The sequence below is a fragment of the Heteronotia binoei genome, chromosome 2, assembly GCF_032191835.1.
Source record: "Heteronotia binoei isolate CCM8104 ecotype False Entrance Well chromosome 2, APGP_CSIRO_Hbin_v1, whole genome shotgun sequence".
In the NCBI taxonomy this organism is placed as follows: domain Eukaryota; kingdom Metazoa; phylum Chordata; class Lepidosauria; order Squamata; family Gekkonidae; genus Heteronotia; species Heteronotia binoei.
The window spans coordinates 13,739,655-13,754,153 of record NC_083224.1 but is presented as its reverse complement, the minus strand read 5'-3'; the positions used below and the strand labels follow the sequence as shown (position 1 = coordinate 13,754,153).

General features: G+C 49.8%; 1 protein-coding gene across 2 annotated transcripts in view; it reads right to left on the bottom strand.

The window, feature by feature from the left end:
- Nucleotides 1–3,017: 3,017 nt before the first annotated feature.
- The window catches only part of DNAJC5 (DnaJ heat shock protein family (Hsp40) member C5), a 188,003-nt gene continuing 176,521 nt past the window's right edge, over nt 3,018–14,499 (bottom strand). For both annotated transcript variants that reach the window (XM_060230594.1, XM_060230595.1), the window contains exons 3-5: nt 11,840–12,053; nt 7,154–7,325; nt 3,018–4,171 (exon numbers count right to left, since the gene is read on the bottom strand). In XM_060230594.1, the coding sequence (XP_060086577.1) occupies nt 4,068–4,171; nt 7,154–7,325; nt 11,840–12,053 (490 nt within the window). In that variant the 3' untranslated portion in view covers nt 3,018–4,067. The remainder of the gene's footprint in view (nt 4,172–7,153; nt 7,326–11,839; nt 12,054–14,499) is intronic.

Below are 14,499 nucleotides of genomic sequence, written 5' to 3'. Positions count from 1 at the left end.
AGATTCCTGTTCCTGGCGGCTGGACTGAACCCAGGCTGCTTTTGCACACGTTGGAGAATGTACATTAGCCCATCGTTCGCAGCTCAATTTTCTCGTTTTGCACAGGAAAATCCAGTTGCAAATGATACCTTGAGTGCATTGAAGGCGCGTTTATCCAGTGTGTAAAGAAGCAGCCCCCAAAGGATACCATTTGGCCACGATCCTGGTTCCTGGATACAATTTTGGCCATGATCCGCAGAACCACGTGGCACGCAGGTCCCCTCTGGCTTTGACATGAAAAAGGCTTGAGAGGCAGCCCGCGCTGAGGCTTCCAGCAACGCCAGAGCGTTTCGTAAAAACGAAAAAGGAAAGTCAGACGTAGCGTCCAAAAACACGACCTTCAGCTCGGCTCTTGCTAATCACCGAGAAAAAGAGGGGGGCATCCGCTGTTCCTAGAGGAAGACAGAACCAAGGCTAGAAATGGGGGAGAGTTTGTTCGCAGAGTCAAGAGACTATCCGAAATAAAAGGATCACCGCTTCGACACGAGTACCCACCGGCTTTTATTCGGAACGACCGGGCTGCGTTTTTGGCATCCAAAATGTGTAAGTGAGCAAAAGTGACAGTGGGGACTATAGAAGTGAGCACACACAATGCGGGAAGTGAAACTGTGCGGGATGTAAAACTGCTCTCAATCTGCCTTTAAGATTTTCAGGCTACTGCCCGTCCCCAGTCAAGAATACAACAATTATGAATTTGAATCTAAGCTTTGCTTCTACCTTTTCCTTTTATGTATTGACATGCAGGACTGAAATGCTAGCTGTGTAACGACAGAAGCATTTAATATCACGCCATACTTCCTTATGTGAATTTGAGTATACCCAGATGTTAAACAGAATAACCTGCGGCAGGGAAAACTCTCCTAGAGGTTTCTGCAAAACACCTGTTACCTCATTAGCCAGAAGTACCGGAACAGTTGAGAAATCATTACCTGACAATCTGACGGTTCACCTTGCTATGAACTTTAAACTGGGGAAGGGGGGGGGCAGAAAAATGAGACCGAGGAAGAAAGAAGGCGCCTTGAACAGCAGCAACAACCCTTCATGAGCCAGCTCGCAAAACTAAAATTACGAGCTGATTATTCTGTCTTGGAAGAAGGCAGTTTGGGATTATAAACCTGCAGGGAATGAAGCTGAGATATTAAAACGGGTGTGGAGCGCTGCTAAAACAAACCAAAAAAATCAGTCGCCGTCCCTTTTATGGCCTCAAGACTGGCTGCAGACACGTGGATTGAGCTCAGTAAGGTAGATAGACGGCTGAGCTTAGAACGAAAATTGTGGTATTGAAGTCACTGTTTCAGTACTTGTTGCATTAGTGCTTTGCCACCCCAACACTGTAGCAGGAACTCCTTTGCATATTAGGCCCCACCCCCCTGATGTAGCCAATCCCTCAAGAGCTTACAGGGCTTTTAGTACAAGGACGACTATGAGCTCCAGGAGGACTGGCTACATCAGGGCTGTGTGGCCTAATATGCAAAGGAGCCTGCTACAAAAAATGCCCCGGATCTACATGTTATAGGAAGGGGTTGTTGTTGTTGTTGTTGTGTGTGTGTGTGTGTGTGTGTGTGTAGGGGGAATCTGAACTGTTGGCATTCTTCCAAAAGGCAGTTTTGGTCCACATGTTCCTTCTGCATCCAACCTACTCAAAGGAGCCCCGTTTTGGCAATTCCGGGTACGGTTGCACACAGAAGTACCTCAAAGCGAATGGGGGCGGGGAGGGAAATAGAATTCAGCTGCTACCAAGCCAGGGCAAGGGTTAGTAACTGACGAAGAGATGGAAGATTGCAGAAGCAATGATCCCAAGGGCCTCCTTCGCTCTTCTACAAGACTCAGCAAACAGCAGAACAGACGTGGGGAGTAAACACTGGGGATCTCTCCAAGGAAAATGCACTGCGCCTGTTGTATTTACGCTCACTCATCCACACCATCTTCATTCATGATTTTCCTCTCCCCCCCGCCACCATACAGAAGGGTAGCTATTCCACATTGGTTATGATTAATTTTAAAAGTGGGAGGGATACGCTTAAAGGAGAAGGATGTGTGTGAAACATTACACTAGATGCATACAAGGACACGGAAGTAGTCATGCTTTCGAGTCACTGAACGATTCTAATTAGTTCATCAGTCATGCAGTAATTCGGGCGGCTAAAGGACCGCATGCCGTTGAGTCAGTCTGAATTCTGCGAAAGGGGAACAGAAGCAGGGTATGATCGAGTCACTTCTAGGCAGCCGCGTGAACCCACCAAGAGAATCTGGGTTTCTTTCAGCTTAGGCAGCTCTGCTGAAACATAATCAGGTTACGGGTGGAGACAGCAAACCCAGGCTGGCCACAGAGACTATGCTCATAGATCTGCAGGCAATCGAGGTTCCCAGAATAGCATACCCATAAACACTGGGTTTTCCCACATTCTCACCTTCCTCGGTTGTGTGTTCCTGTTGCCTGGGGTGAGAGGAAGGGGGGTGTTTGCACAAGTGTTTTTCTCCCTCTAGTGGTCGATTTGATATTACACTGCTTTACCTCCGGCATACAAACTCACAGTTTATATCTGCAGGGTGGTATGCCAGACATACAGCGATGTAATATCTAATCGACCGCTAGAGGGGAGTAACGTACGTGTGGAACGGGGGGGGGGGGTGTGTGGAATGAAACAAGAGGAGCACACAAGCAAGGAAAATGTGGAAAAGCTCACATTCGTTGCATTTACACTTCAGGATTTTGGGTTTTTTAAATCCTAAAAAAATATATAGGCCTGAATCTTAAGGATCTGTTCAGTGAACAGAAGCCACATCCCCTGACGTAAGAGACTGCTCACGTCAGAGGGCAATTTACACCAGAGGAAGCTAGTATTAGCGGAAAAGATCCGCAAGAGTCAGCCCAAGGCGTAGAGCAGTTCTTAGGCTTTTCGTTAAACCCACAAAACGTCTGTCTGTGACAATATCGGAAAGGATAAAGCCTGGAATATTCAAAACAAATCTAAACATTTGCTCTTGACTATTTATTGGCTTGGACTTCATTCAAACTGGACAATGAGAGCATACATCTGTGTCAGTTCTGTCTGCGTTCATGCACAAGTAAAAAAAAATGGCAATTATAAATAGTGCAGGGTGGGGGGAATGATTGATTTTGAACAAATATATATATATATATAATAGTGCGCACTTGTTTTAAAAAGCAGAGATATAATTCAAGTAACATCTGGTATTTTGCCACGAAACCCCACCATTTGGCCCTCTCCTACACAAAGAACGCATAACTGGAAAGTAGCTGTCGAATTGTTGTCTGAAGAAGAAACAGCCGTGCGAGGGAAGGGCTCCAAAACTGAGGGGCTTTTTTATTTTTATTTTTTTTAAAAAATCCCTTCCTCGTGACATCAGCATTTTTCAAAGTAAGCTGGTTGAGACAGAGGTGTTGGCAGCAAGCTGGCAGGTGGAAAACGGCTTGAAATCTTAGCGGCTAACTGAGAGGCTGAAAGGCACCCTTCAGAGAGAGATGCCCGGAGCTGAACTGTGTGGAAGCAGAGGGCGGCTTCCGCGTCAGATTTTAACTTCTCTTTGAAAAATGCTTGTTTCTTTCGATTCTTTTTTTTTGGGCTGGCGCCACTGCTAAGAATGCAGAATGTATCCGTCACACTCGCCGTGGTAACTCCTCAATACATTACAACACAAAGACATTGAGAACGTAAACTCCACGCATGCTATCTTTTTAAAAAATAGAGGAGGAAGAAAAAGAGGAGGAGGAGAAGGAAAAAACAAAACAAAATCAGACCAAATGCTAAACTGCTTTTAAATACTGCATGCTACAGTACTTCCATGTATCGTCGAGATACAACACTGAAGGTGACAAAAGGCGAAGAAGGGATTACAAAATATTTCTTGGCAGGTTTGGAGGCTGCCCTCTTATTGTGGCAGAACCTTTTCCCCTCCCTGTATTCTATTTCTAACGTCCATGATTCTAGTGCTGGGTTGGCCATATTATTTATGTTTTTAATCTTTCTTTTTTTTTCTTAAAGTTAACAGTGCTTTCCTTTAACTTAGTTAAACCCATCGGTGTGGTACTTGGGGTGGGAGTCCGCTGTGAGTTGGGTCGTCTCTGTAGCAGAGGCTGGCTGTATCACAATAGGCGTGTCCGCGGCCTCTGAAAAACAAAAAGTGGCTTCGTGAGGGGACGACGCAGGTTGGCTCTTGCGGATCGCTTCTGCCGGCGGCAGCCCTTTTCTCCAGCACAAAGGAATTTTCGGAACTGATCCCCGGAATCCAGTGGATTGTTAACAAGCAATGATAATGCTAAAGTTAGGCCCAGTTTGGAGAGCCAGTTTGGTGTAGTGGTTAAGTGTGTGTACTCTTATCTGGGAGAACCGGGTTTGATTCCCCACTCCTCCACTTGCACCTGCTGGAGTGGCCTTGGGTCACCCATAGCTCTGGCAGAAGTTGTCCTTGAAAGGGCAGCTGCTGTGAGAGCCCTCTCCAGCCCCACCTACCTCACAGGGTGTCTGTTGTGGGGGAGGAAGGTAAAGGAGATTGTGAGCCGCTCTGAGACTCTTGGGAGTGGAGGGCGGGATATAAATCCAATATCATCATCATCATCATCATCTTCTTCTTCTTCTTCTTCCAATGAAAGCACCAGGTTAGAACTGCTTCTAAGGGATTATAGTTTCACATGGGTATCTGCGTTGGTCTTAAGAAGATGATGATATTGGATTTATACCTCACCCTTCACTCTGAAACTCAGAGCGGCTTACAATCTCTTTTCCCTTCCTCCCCCACGACAGTCACCCAGGGAAATGGGTGGGGCTGAGAGAACTCCCACAGCAGCTGCCCTTTCAAGGACAGAGAGCGGCCTACAATCTCCTTTCCCTTCCTCCCCCACGACAGTCACCCAGGGAAGTGGGTGGGGCTGAGAGAACTCCCACAGAAGCTGCCCTTTCAAGGACAGCTCTGTGAGAGTTATGGCTGTCCCAGGGCAATCCCAGCAGCCACAAGTGGAGGAGTGGGGAATCAAACCTGGTCCTCCCAGATAAGAGTCTGCGCACTTAACCGCTACACCAAGCTGGTTCTGCAGTAGAAGAGCAAGTTTCAAACGCAGTGGCACCTTAGAGACCAATGAGATTTGCAGGATAAGCTTTTGAGGTCCACCACTCCCTTCAGCAGATACAAGTAGGAATGGAGATACCCGGGAGAGCTGTTTCAAAAAAGGTAGTCAGGATGCAAAGGTCCAATGAAAATGTAATCAGCTTGGTTAGAGCAAGGGAGAAATGCTTAGGAGCAGCGAATCAGCATCTGTAGTGTAGCAACTTGTGAATGAATTCCAGTTCAGCACAGTCACATTGCAATCTCCCCATGAAGCTTCTCTTTTTGAGGACTGTGACTCTTAGGTCAGCAATGGTGCACATGAATGGACTTGAATCTTGCTCTTCTAAGTGATTAGGAAGGGATGCTCCTCCCAAAGTGTTTTTTCCCCTCTCCTAAACAATTTAACAACTAGCATAGCTGTCTGTGGGCAGCTGCTAAGGTTGCTACTTCCAGGTTGGGAAATTCCTGGAGACTGGGGAGTGAAGCCTGAAGAGAACAGGATGTGGGGATGGGAGGGATCTCAGTGGGGTATAATGTTGTAGAGCTGAGCAGTCATTTTCTCTGGGGAAACTGATCTCCATACTCTGGAAATCAGCTGTAATTCCAGAAGACCTCCAGGTCCCACCTGAAGGTTGGGAAAACCCTAGCAGCTGTCCTTGGCAGTATCCTGCTTTATAGGCCCATACCTTTTGTGAACTTAACTGCAAGGCCAAGTTACAACTGTGAGCTCTAAGAACATCAGAAGAGCCCTGCTGGATCAGACCAGAGGTCCATCTAGTCCAGCATCCTGTCTCACACAGTGGCCAGCCAGTTCCTCTGGAAGGCCAACAACAGGGCTTAGAGGCCAAGGCCTTCCTAAGAACATCAGAAGAGCCCTGCTGGATCAGACCAGTGAGGGTCCATCTAGTTCAGCCTCCTGTCTCACATGGTGGCCAACCAGTTCCTCTGGAGGGTCAACAACAGGGCAGAGAGGCTGAGGCCTTCATAAGAACATCAGAAGAGCCCTGCTGGATCAGACCAGTGAGGGTCCATCTAGTCCAGCATCCTGTCACACACAGTGGCCAGCCAGTTCCTTCGGAGGGCCAATAACAGGGCAGAGAGGCTGAGGCCTTCATAAGAACATCAGAAGAGCCCTGCTGGATCAGACCAGTGAGGGTCCATCTAGTCCAGTCTCCTGTCTCACACAGTGGGCCAGCCAGTCCTCTGGAAGACCAACAACTGGGCACAGAGGCTCAGGCCTTCATAATAGCCTAAGAAGAGCCCTGCTGGATCAAATCCATCGTCCATCTAGTCCAGCATCCTATCTCACACACACTGGACAACCAGTTCCACTGGAGGTCCAACAACAGGGCATAGAGGCTGAGGCCTTCATAAGAAGAGCCCTGCTGGATCAGACCAGAGAGGGTCCATCTAGTTCAGCCTCCAGTCTCAAACAGTGGCCAACCAGTTCCTCTGGAGGGCCAACAACAGGGCACAGAGGCTGAGGCCTTCATAAGAACATCAGAAGAGCCCTGCTGGATCAGACCAGAGGCCCATCTAGTCCAGCCTCCTGTCTCACACAGTGGCCAAGCAGTTCCTCTGGAGGGCCAACAACAGGGCAGAGAGGCCGAGGCCTTCATAAGAAAATCTGAAGAGCCCTGCTGGATCAGACCAGTGGTCCATCTGGTTCCACATACTGTTGGACAACCAGTTCCACCGGAGGTCCAACAACAGGGCATACTGACCTTGATGGACCAACAATCTAATTCAGTATAAAGCAGCTTCACATGTGATCACATAGAAAAATATTAAATCTTGGACCCACCAGGGCACTTCTGCGGATGGAAGCGTCTCTAAGTGCAGGGTGGTGAATCCTAGCCCCAATCCATCCCATAAAGCAACTTCTAAGTTGCTTTAAATCCGCATAAAGCTGAGGGAGGGAGGAAGTCATCTCAAGACACTTTGTAGCTCCAGCTCCGCGAAGCCCCCCCTGCGCCCCCTTCCCACACTCGCCCATGACCTTCAGAGGTTTCGTCCGTAGCTGGTCAGGGGACAGCCCGAGCCTTACCCCTTTCATCCGACTGTAGCTGCGCCTCCAAGTCTTCGGGGGAGACGTAATATTCTTGTTCTTCGCCTTCAGGGGGTTTCGGTTTACACTTTCCGCAGCAGCAGTTACAGCAGCAGCAGAGGCAGCAGCAGCAGTAGCAGCCTGTGATGAGCCCGCAGAATACAAACAGCGCCTGCGTGGAGAAGACAGAGAGGGGGATGTATGGATCCACCCAACGATTCCACCTCCCATCAGAAGAGCCCTGCTGGATTACACCACTCGGTCCATGTAGGTTAGCCTCCTGTCTCACACGGTGGCCAACCAGTTCCTCTCGAGGGCCAACAACAGGGCAGAGAGGCCGAGGCCTTCATAAGAGCATCAGAAGAGCCCTGCTGGATCAGACCAGGGGTCCATCTAGTCCAGCATCCTGTCTCACACAGAGGCCAACCAGTTCCTCGAGGGCCACAAACAGGGCAGAGAGGCCGAGGCCTTCATAAGAACATCAGAAGAGCCCTGCTGGATCAGACCAGTGGTCCATCTAGTCCAGCCTCCTGTCTCACACGGTGGCCAACCAGTTCCTCTGGAGGGCCAACAACAGGGCAGAGAGGCCGAGGCCTTCATAAGAGCATCAGAAGAGCCCTGCTGGATCAGACCAGTGAGGGTCCATCTAGTCCAGCCTCCTGTCTCACACAGGGGCCAACCAGTACCTCTGGAGAGCCAACAACAGGGCAGGCCTTGCTGGATCAGAGCAGTGAGGGTCCATCTAGTCCAGCATCCTGTCTCACACAGTGGCCAGCCAGTTCCTCTGGAAGGCCAACAACAGGGCTTAGAGGCCAAGGCCTTCCTAAGAACATCAGAAGAGCCCTGCTGGATCAGACCAGTAAGGGTCCATCTAGTCCAGCCTCCTGTCTCACATAGTGGACAGCCAGTTCCTCTGGAGGGCCAACAACATGGCAGAGAGGCCGAGGTCTTCACAAGAACATCAGAAGAGCCCTGCTGGATCAGACCAGGGAGGGTCCACCTAGTCGTCTCCTGTCTCACACAGTGGCCATCCAGTTCCTCTGGAGGGCCAACAACAGGGCAGAGAGGCCAAGGCCTTCATAAGAACATCAGAAGAGCCCTGCTAGATCAGACCAGTGAGGGTCCATCGAGTCCAGCATCCTGCCTCACACAGTGGCCAACCAGTTCCTCTGGAGGGCCAACAAAAGGGCACTGAGGCCGAGGCCTTCATAAGACTCTAATTTTTTATATTTTTTATTTATTTTTGTGAATTTATAGTCCACCCTTTCCCAAGATGGGCTCAGGGCGGATTAAAAAAGGTAAAGGTAGTCCCCTGTGTAAGCACCAGTTGTTTTCGACTCTGGGGTGATGCTGCTTTCACAACGTTTTCACGACAGACTTTTTACGGGGTGGTTTGCCATTGCCTTCCCCGGTCTTCTACATTTTTCCCCCAGCAAGCTGGGGACTCATTTGACCGACCTCAGAAGGATGGAAGGCTGAGTCAACCTTGAGCTGGCTACCTGAACTCAGCTTCTGCTGGGGATCAAACTCAGGTTGTGAGCAGAGCTTAGGACTGCAGTACAGCAGCTTTAACACTCTGCGCCACGAGGCTCTTAAGGAAAGGTCCCCTGTGCAAGCACCAGTCGTTTCCGACTCTGGGGTGACGTTGCTTTCGCAACGTTCTCACGACAGACTTTTTACGGGGTGGTTTGCCATTGCCTTTCCCAGTCCTCTACACTTTCCCCCCAGCAAGCTGGGGACTCATTTGACCGACCTCAGAAGGATGGAAGGCTGAGTCGATCTGGGGCTGGCTACCTGAACCAGCTTTCGCTGGGATCGAACTCAGGTCGTGAGCAGAGGGCTCTGACTGCAGTACTGCAGCTTTTCCACTCTGTTTCCAGGGCGGATTACAACACAATAAAACTGTTAAAAATCACACAATAAAACAGTTAAGAATCAAACAGTTAAAACCATTAAATTAACATGAAATAGGTGGTGTCAGTGGCATAAACATCATTCATCTTTCACAGGTGCGGTCAGTGCAGGGAGGCCGATTAGACGGTGTGAGGACGCCCGCCTGCCTCAACCAAAGGCCTGGTGGAACAGCTCCGTTTCGCAGGCCCTCTGGAATGGTAGCTGATCCGGGAGAGCCCGTATCTCCCTGGGGAGCTGATTCCACCAGGTTGGGGCCAGGGCTGAAAAGGCCCTGGCCCTGGTCGAGGCAAGCCGGATGTCCTTTGGGCCAGGGATAGTCGGAAGATGTCGGTTCGCCGATCGTAACGGCTTCCGGGGCTCGTAGGGGAAGAGACGGTCCCGCAGGTATGTCGGTCCCAGGCCGTGTAAGGCTTTAAAAGTCAGCGCTAGAACTTGAAACGGATCCGGTACTCAACTGGTAGCCAGTGCGGACTGCGCGGCAGTGGCCGACCGCCTGCCCGTACAGGCAGTTCAGTCTGCAATCTAAGAAAAGCCCTGCCGGATCGACCCAGCGGTCCACGTAGTCCGGCCGCCTGTCTCACATGGTGGCCAACCTGATCCCCTGAAGGGCCAACAACGGGGCACAGAAGAGGCCGAGGCCTTCCCCTGATGCTGCTTCACGGCACTGGGATTTCTGCCTCTGAATGTGGAGGTTCTCTTTAGTCACCATGGCGAGTGGCCACTGACAGATTTCTCCCCCATGAATATGCGTTTCCCATATTACTATATCCAAGGCTCTTTTTCTAGCAGGAGCTCCTCTGCGTATTAGGCCACGCCCCCCTGGTGTAGCCAATCCTCCAAGAGCTTAGAGGGCTCTTAGTACAGGGCCTACTGAAAGCTCCAGGGGGATTGGCTACATCGGAGGGTGTGGCCTAATATGCAAAGGCGCTTCTGCTAGAATTCCACCCCTGGGCCTCACCTCTCTGATGTAGCCAATCCTCCAAGAGCTTAGAGGGCTCTTAGTACAGGGCCTACTGAAAGCTCCAGGAGGATTGGCTACATCAAGGGGTGTGGCCTAATATGCAAAGGCGCTTCTGCTAGAATTCCACCCCTGGGCCACACCTCTCTGATGTAGCCAATCCTCCAAGAGCTTAGAGGGCTCTTAGTACAGGGCCTACTGTAAGCTCCAGGAGGATTGGCTACATCAGGGGGTGTGGCCTAATATGCAAAGGCGCTTCTGCTAGAATTCCACCCCTGGGCCACATCTCTCTGATGTAGCCAATCCTTCAAGAGCTTAGAGGCCCCTTAGTACAGGGCCTACTGTAAGCTCCAGGGGGATTGGTTACATCGGGGGGGGGCGTGGCCTAATATGCAGAGGAGCTCCTGCTAGGAAAAGAGCCATGACTATATCATCTAGTTCACTCATGTGGAGTGGCTATAACATGGCTTCTTCCATAAAGCAGAGAAAAAAGGTGCTAGAATGCCTGGAAATCAATTACCCAAAAATCCCCATGAAACTGTGGTTGGTTCATCAGAACGGGAAACCAGCACACTCAAACAAGCAAGTGAAGGGAATTCAACGTGCCACATGCTTCAAACGCGACAGACCACAAAAGTCTCTTTGCATGTGAGGTTTCATTCAGAGGCTCTTGCAAACCACAAGCAACTGCCAGGTGCATTCTAGGATTTTTGAGATAGCGAGTTTCAGACACTGCTGCTGAAAGAATCGCCCTCAAATGGGTTTCCCTCTTTGCAGCGTAATTTGTGTTTCCCCCAACCTTTGCCAACTATGATGTAACCGAGATACAATGTCTTATTATTATTTTCATCTATAGTCCATTATTGTAATGAGGGCTCAAGATGGATTGAAAAAGGTAAAGGTAGTCCCCTGTGCAAGCACCAGTCGTTTCCAACTCTGGGGCGACGTTGCTTTCACAGCGTTTTCATGGCAGACTTTTTACGGGGTGGTTTGCCATTGCCTTCCTCAGACATCCACACTTTCCCCCCAGCAAGCTGGAGACTCATTTGACCAACCTCGGAAGGATGGAAGGCTGAGTCAACCTGGAGCCGGCTACCTGAAACCAGCTTCCGCTGGGATCGAACTCAGGTCGTGAGCAGAAGGCTCCGACTGCAGTACTGAGGTAGCCTAATAGGCAGTGTGGAAGCCAGAGAGTCAAGCCCCCAAGAGTGGGAGTAGAATTTGGCGGAGAGGAGATAACATTTTTGTTGCAGCTGGCGCCTGAAAGATACCTGCAATTTGTTTGATTTTGATTAAAACTCTCCTCGGAAGCCGGAGCGAGGAATCGGCTAAAGGCTTGGAATTGTTACGTGGTAACTTTTGTGAATTTCTTTTTGGACTAAGGATTCTTGGTTCGACTTCCTGCTCTCTTCCCTTCCCTCACTTGGTTCTGGGAATTATTTGAATAAAGAAGGACCGTGTATCAATTGAGTTTCCTTCCTTGTGCAGTAAAATAGCCCTAGCCAAGTGGAAAAGCCCTATCTGGGAGACTTGGAAGTCTTCATAACAGGCGGAGGCCTCCAAACCGAGGGATCCCCTGCCCCCACCTGGGGATTGGCAACCCTAAGTTAAAGCATGGGTGTCTTAGGCAAACTCTTCTGCAAGACAGGAGCCACGACACAGAACATGTGTGTGTGAGCAGCTGCCAATTTTACATTGGGGCAGACGATCGGAACTGCAAAAAAAAAAATAACAATCACTGTCAACAGCAGCACCTCTGTTGTAAGCAGAGATGATATTCGGGATAGAAGCCCTCTGCCCTTCTGTCCATTTACCTTTGCCCACCAGCTGGACAGCACGAAGTACGTGTTCACATTCTCCTCTCCAAACTGCTCCGCTACGTACAGGCCCAGGGAGCCGTACTTGTCGTAGATATTTCGTTTCGTGGCATCCGTCAATATCGCATGTGCATTGTTGATTTCTTTAAACTTCTCGGCAGCTTCTGGGTTGTCGGGGTTTTTGTCGGGGTGGTATTTTAACGCAAGTTTCCTGCGGAGAAAAGAAACCGTCGTAAGAAGCAAAGACTCAGCTCAAAGTTAAGAACAGGCCCTGCTCTGGGGAGATACCTGGCCTCAGGTATGGTCATCGTGTCTTGGGAAGGTATCCTTTGGACGGTTTAAAAGAGTGACATGGAAACTAGTCTACAAACGCTTGAGGGGCAACAGTGGGAGTGCAAAAAACAAACAAGCTCCAGGATCCCTGGCCAAACCGGCATGGAGAAAAATTGCTTCTTAACCCCAATAATTTAGAAAAAGATTGCAGATTCATACCTTCTCTCTGAATCAGAGACTCATGGTGGCTCACAATCTCCTTTATCTTCTTCCCTCACAAGACACCCTGTGAGGTGGGTGGGGCTGAGAGAGCTCTCACAGCGGCTGCCCTTTCAAGGACAACTTCTGCCAGAGCTATGGCTTACCCAAGGCCATTCCAGCAGCTGCAAGTGGAGGAGTGGGGAATCACACCCGGTTCTCCCAGATAAGAGAGCTATGGCTGACCCAAGGCCATTCCAGCAGCTGCAAGTGGAGGAGAGGGGAATCAAACCCGGTTCTCCCAGATAAGAGTCCGCACACTCAGGCCTCAGATTCAGCGGGAGCTCACAGGAGTGCAGCTCCTGAACCTTTCTGAGAGTTCCACCTCCTTGCCCATTGAATAGTATGTGCAGCTGCATAACAATCCCTGGATGAGCTCCACCACCTATTGTTCTACAAAATGACCCCTATGCACACTTAACCGCTACACCAAACTGGCTCTCCCGCACAGCTTGCCATCCAAATCTGAGATCTTCCCCAAAAGATCATATCAAACCAAGTTTAGGAAAGATCACAACAAAGTAGGGAGTTTTGGGTGGGAGGGAGAGAGGCAAAGACAGACAACGGTATCATACAGATACATTCTAGGACAGGTGCTGCCAGTCAGAGTAGGCAATACTGACTACAACAGCAAGGGCCTAATTCAGTATAAGGCAGCCTCAGATGCTTATAAAGGTCATGCGTGAGGCTGTACCAATGTTTAAACTACTCAGGGAGGGGTTGTGGCTCAGTGGTAGAGCATCGGCTTGGCATGCAGAAGGCCCCCAGTTCATATGAAGCTGCCCCATTTGCTGGACCCTTTTTTAGTGGAGATGCCGGGGATTGAACCTGGGACCTTCTGCTTCCCAAGCAGATGCTCTACCACTGAGCCACCGTCCCTCCCCTGCTCTCCAGGGTCTCAAGCTGAGTTTTTTCACACCTATTTGCCTGGACCCTTTTTTAGTGGAGATGCCGGGGATTGAACCTGGGACCTTCTGCTTCCCAAACAGATGCTCTACCACTGAGCCACCGTCCCTCCGTCCCAAACTGGAGAGCCAGTTTGGTGTAGTGGTTAAGTGTGCAGACTCTTATCTGGGAGAACCGGGTTTGATTCCCCACTCCTCCTTTTGCACCTGCTAGCATGGCCTTGGGTCAGCCATAGCTCTGGCAGAGGTTGTCCTTGAAAGGGCAGCTGCTGTGAGAGCCCTCTCAACCCCACCCACCTCACAGGGTGTCTGTTGTGGGGGAGGAAGGGAAAGGAGATTGTGAGCCGCTCTGAGACTCTTCGGAGTGAAGGGCGGGATATAAATCCAATATCTTCTTCTTCTTCTTCTCCCCAACATCTCTATTAAAAAAGCAGTAAGTGATGTGAAGAAATTCTGCCGGAATAGCCACTTCCAGCCTGTGTAGACGATGCCAGTCTTGATGGACTGATGGTGTAAGGCAGCTTCATCATGTACTATATATGGATGAGTAGGAGGAGATTGGATTTATAACCCGCCCTTTCTCCTGAAGGCATCTCAGATCTCCTTTCCCTTCCCCTCCCCACAACAGACACCCTGTGAGGTAGGCGGGGCTGAGAGAGCTCTCCCATAACCTGCTCTTGAGCAGAATAGCTCTGAGAAAGTTATGACCAACAGGTTCTAACTATTAATCCATAATGACCCTGGAGAAAGGAGGGGTGGGGAATTAGCTGTTCCTTACGCTCGGCAACTGATATTAGGAGGTACACTGCCCCCAGACATGGAGGATTCATTTAGCAATTACTGTTGACAGCCACTGAATAACAACAACAACATAAGAGAAGCCATGTTGGATCAGGCCAATGGCCCATCCAGTCCAACACTCTGTGTCACATAAGAACATTAGAGAAGCCATGTTGGATCAGACCAATGGCCCATCCAGTCCAACACTCTGTGTCACATAACAACATAAGAGAAACCATGTTGGATCAGACCAATGGCCCCTCCAGTCCAACACTCTGTGTCACATAAGAACATAAGAGAAGCCCTGTTGGATCAGGCCAATGGCCCATCCAGTCCAACACTCTGTGTCACATAAGAACATAAGAGAAGCCATGTTGGATCAGGCCAATGGCCCATCCAGTCCAACACTCTGTCACATAAGAACATAAGAGAAGCCTTGTT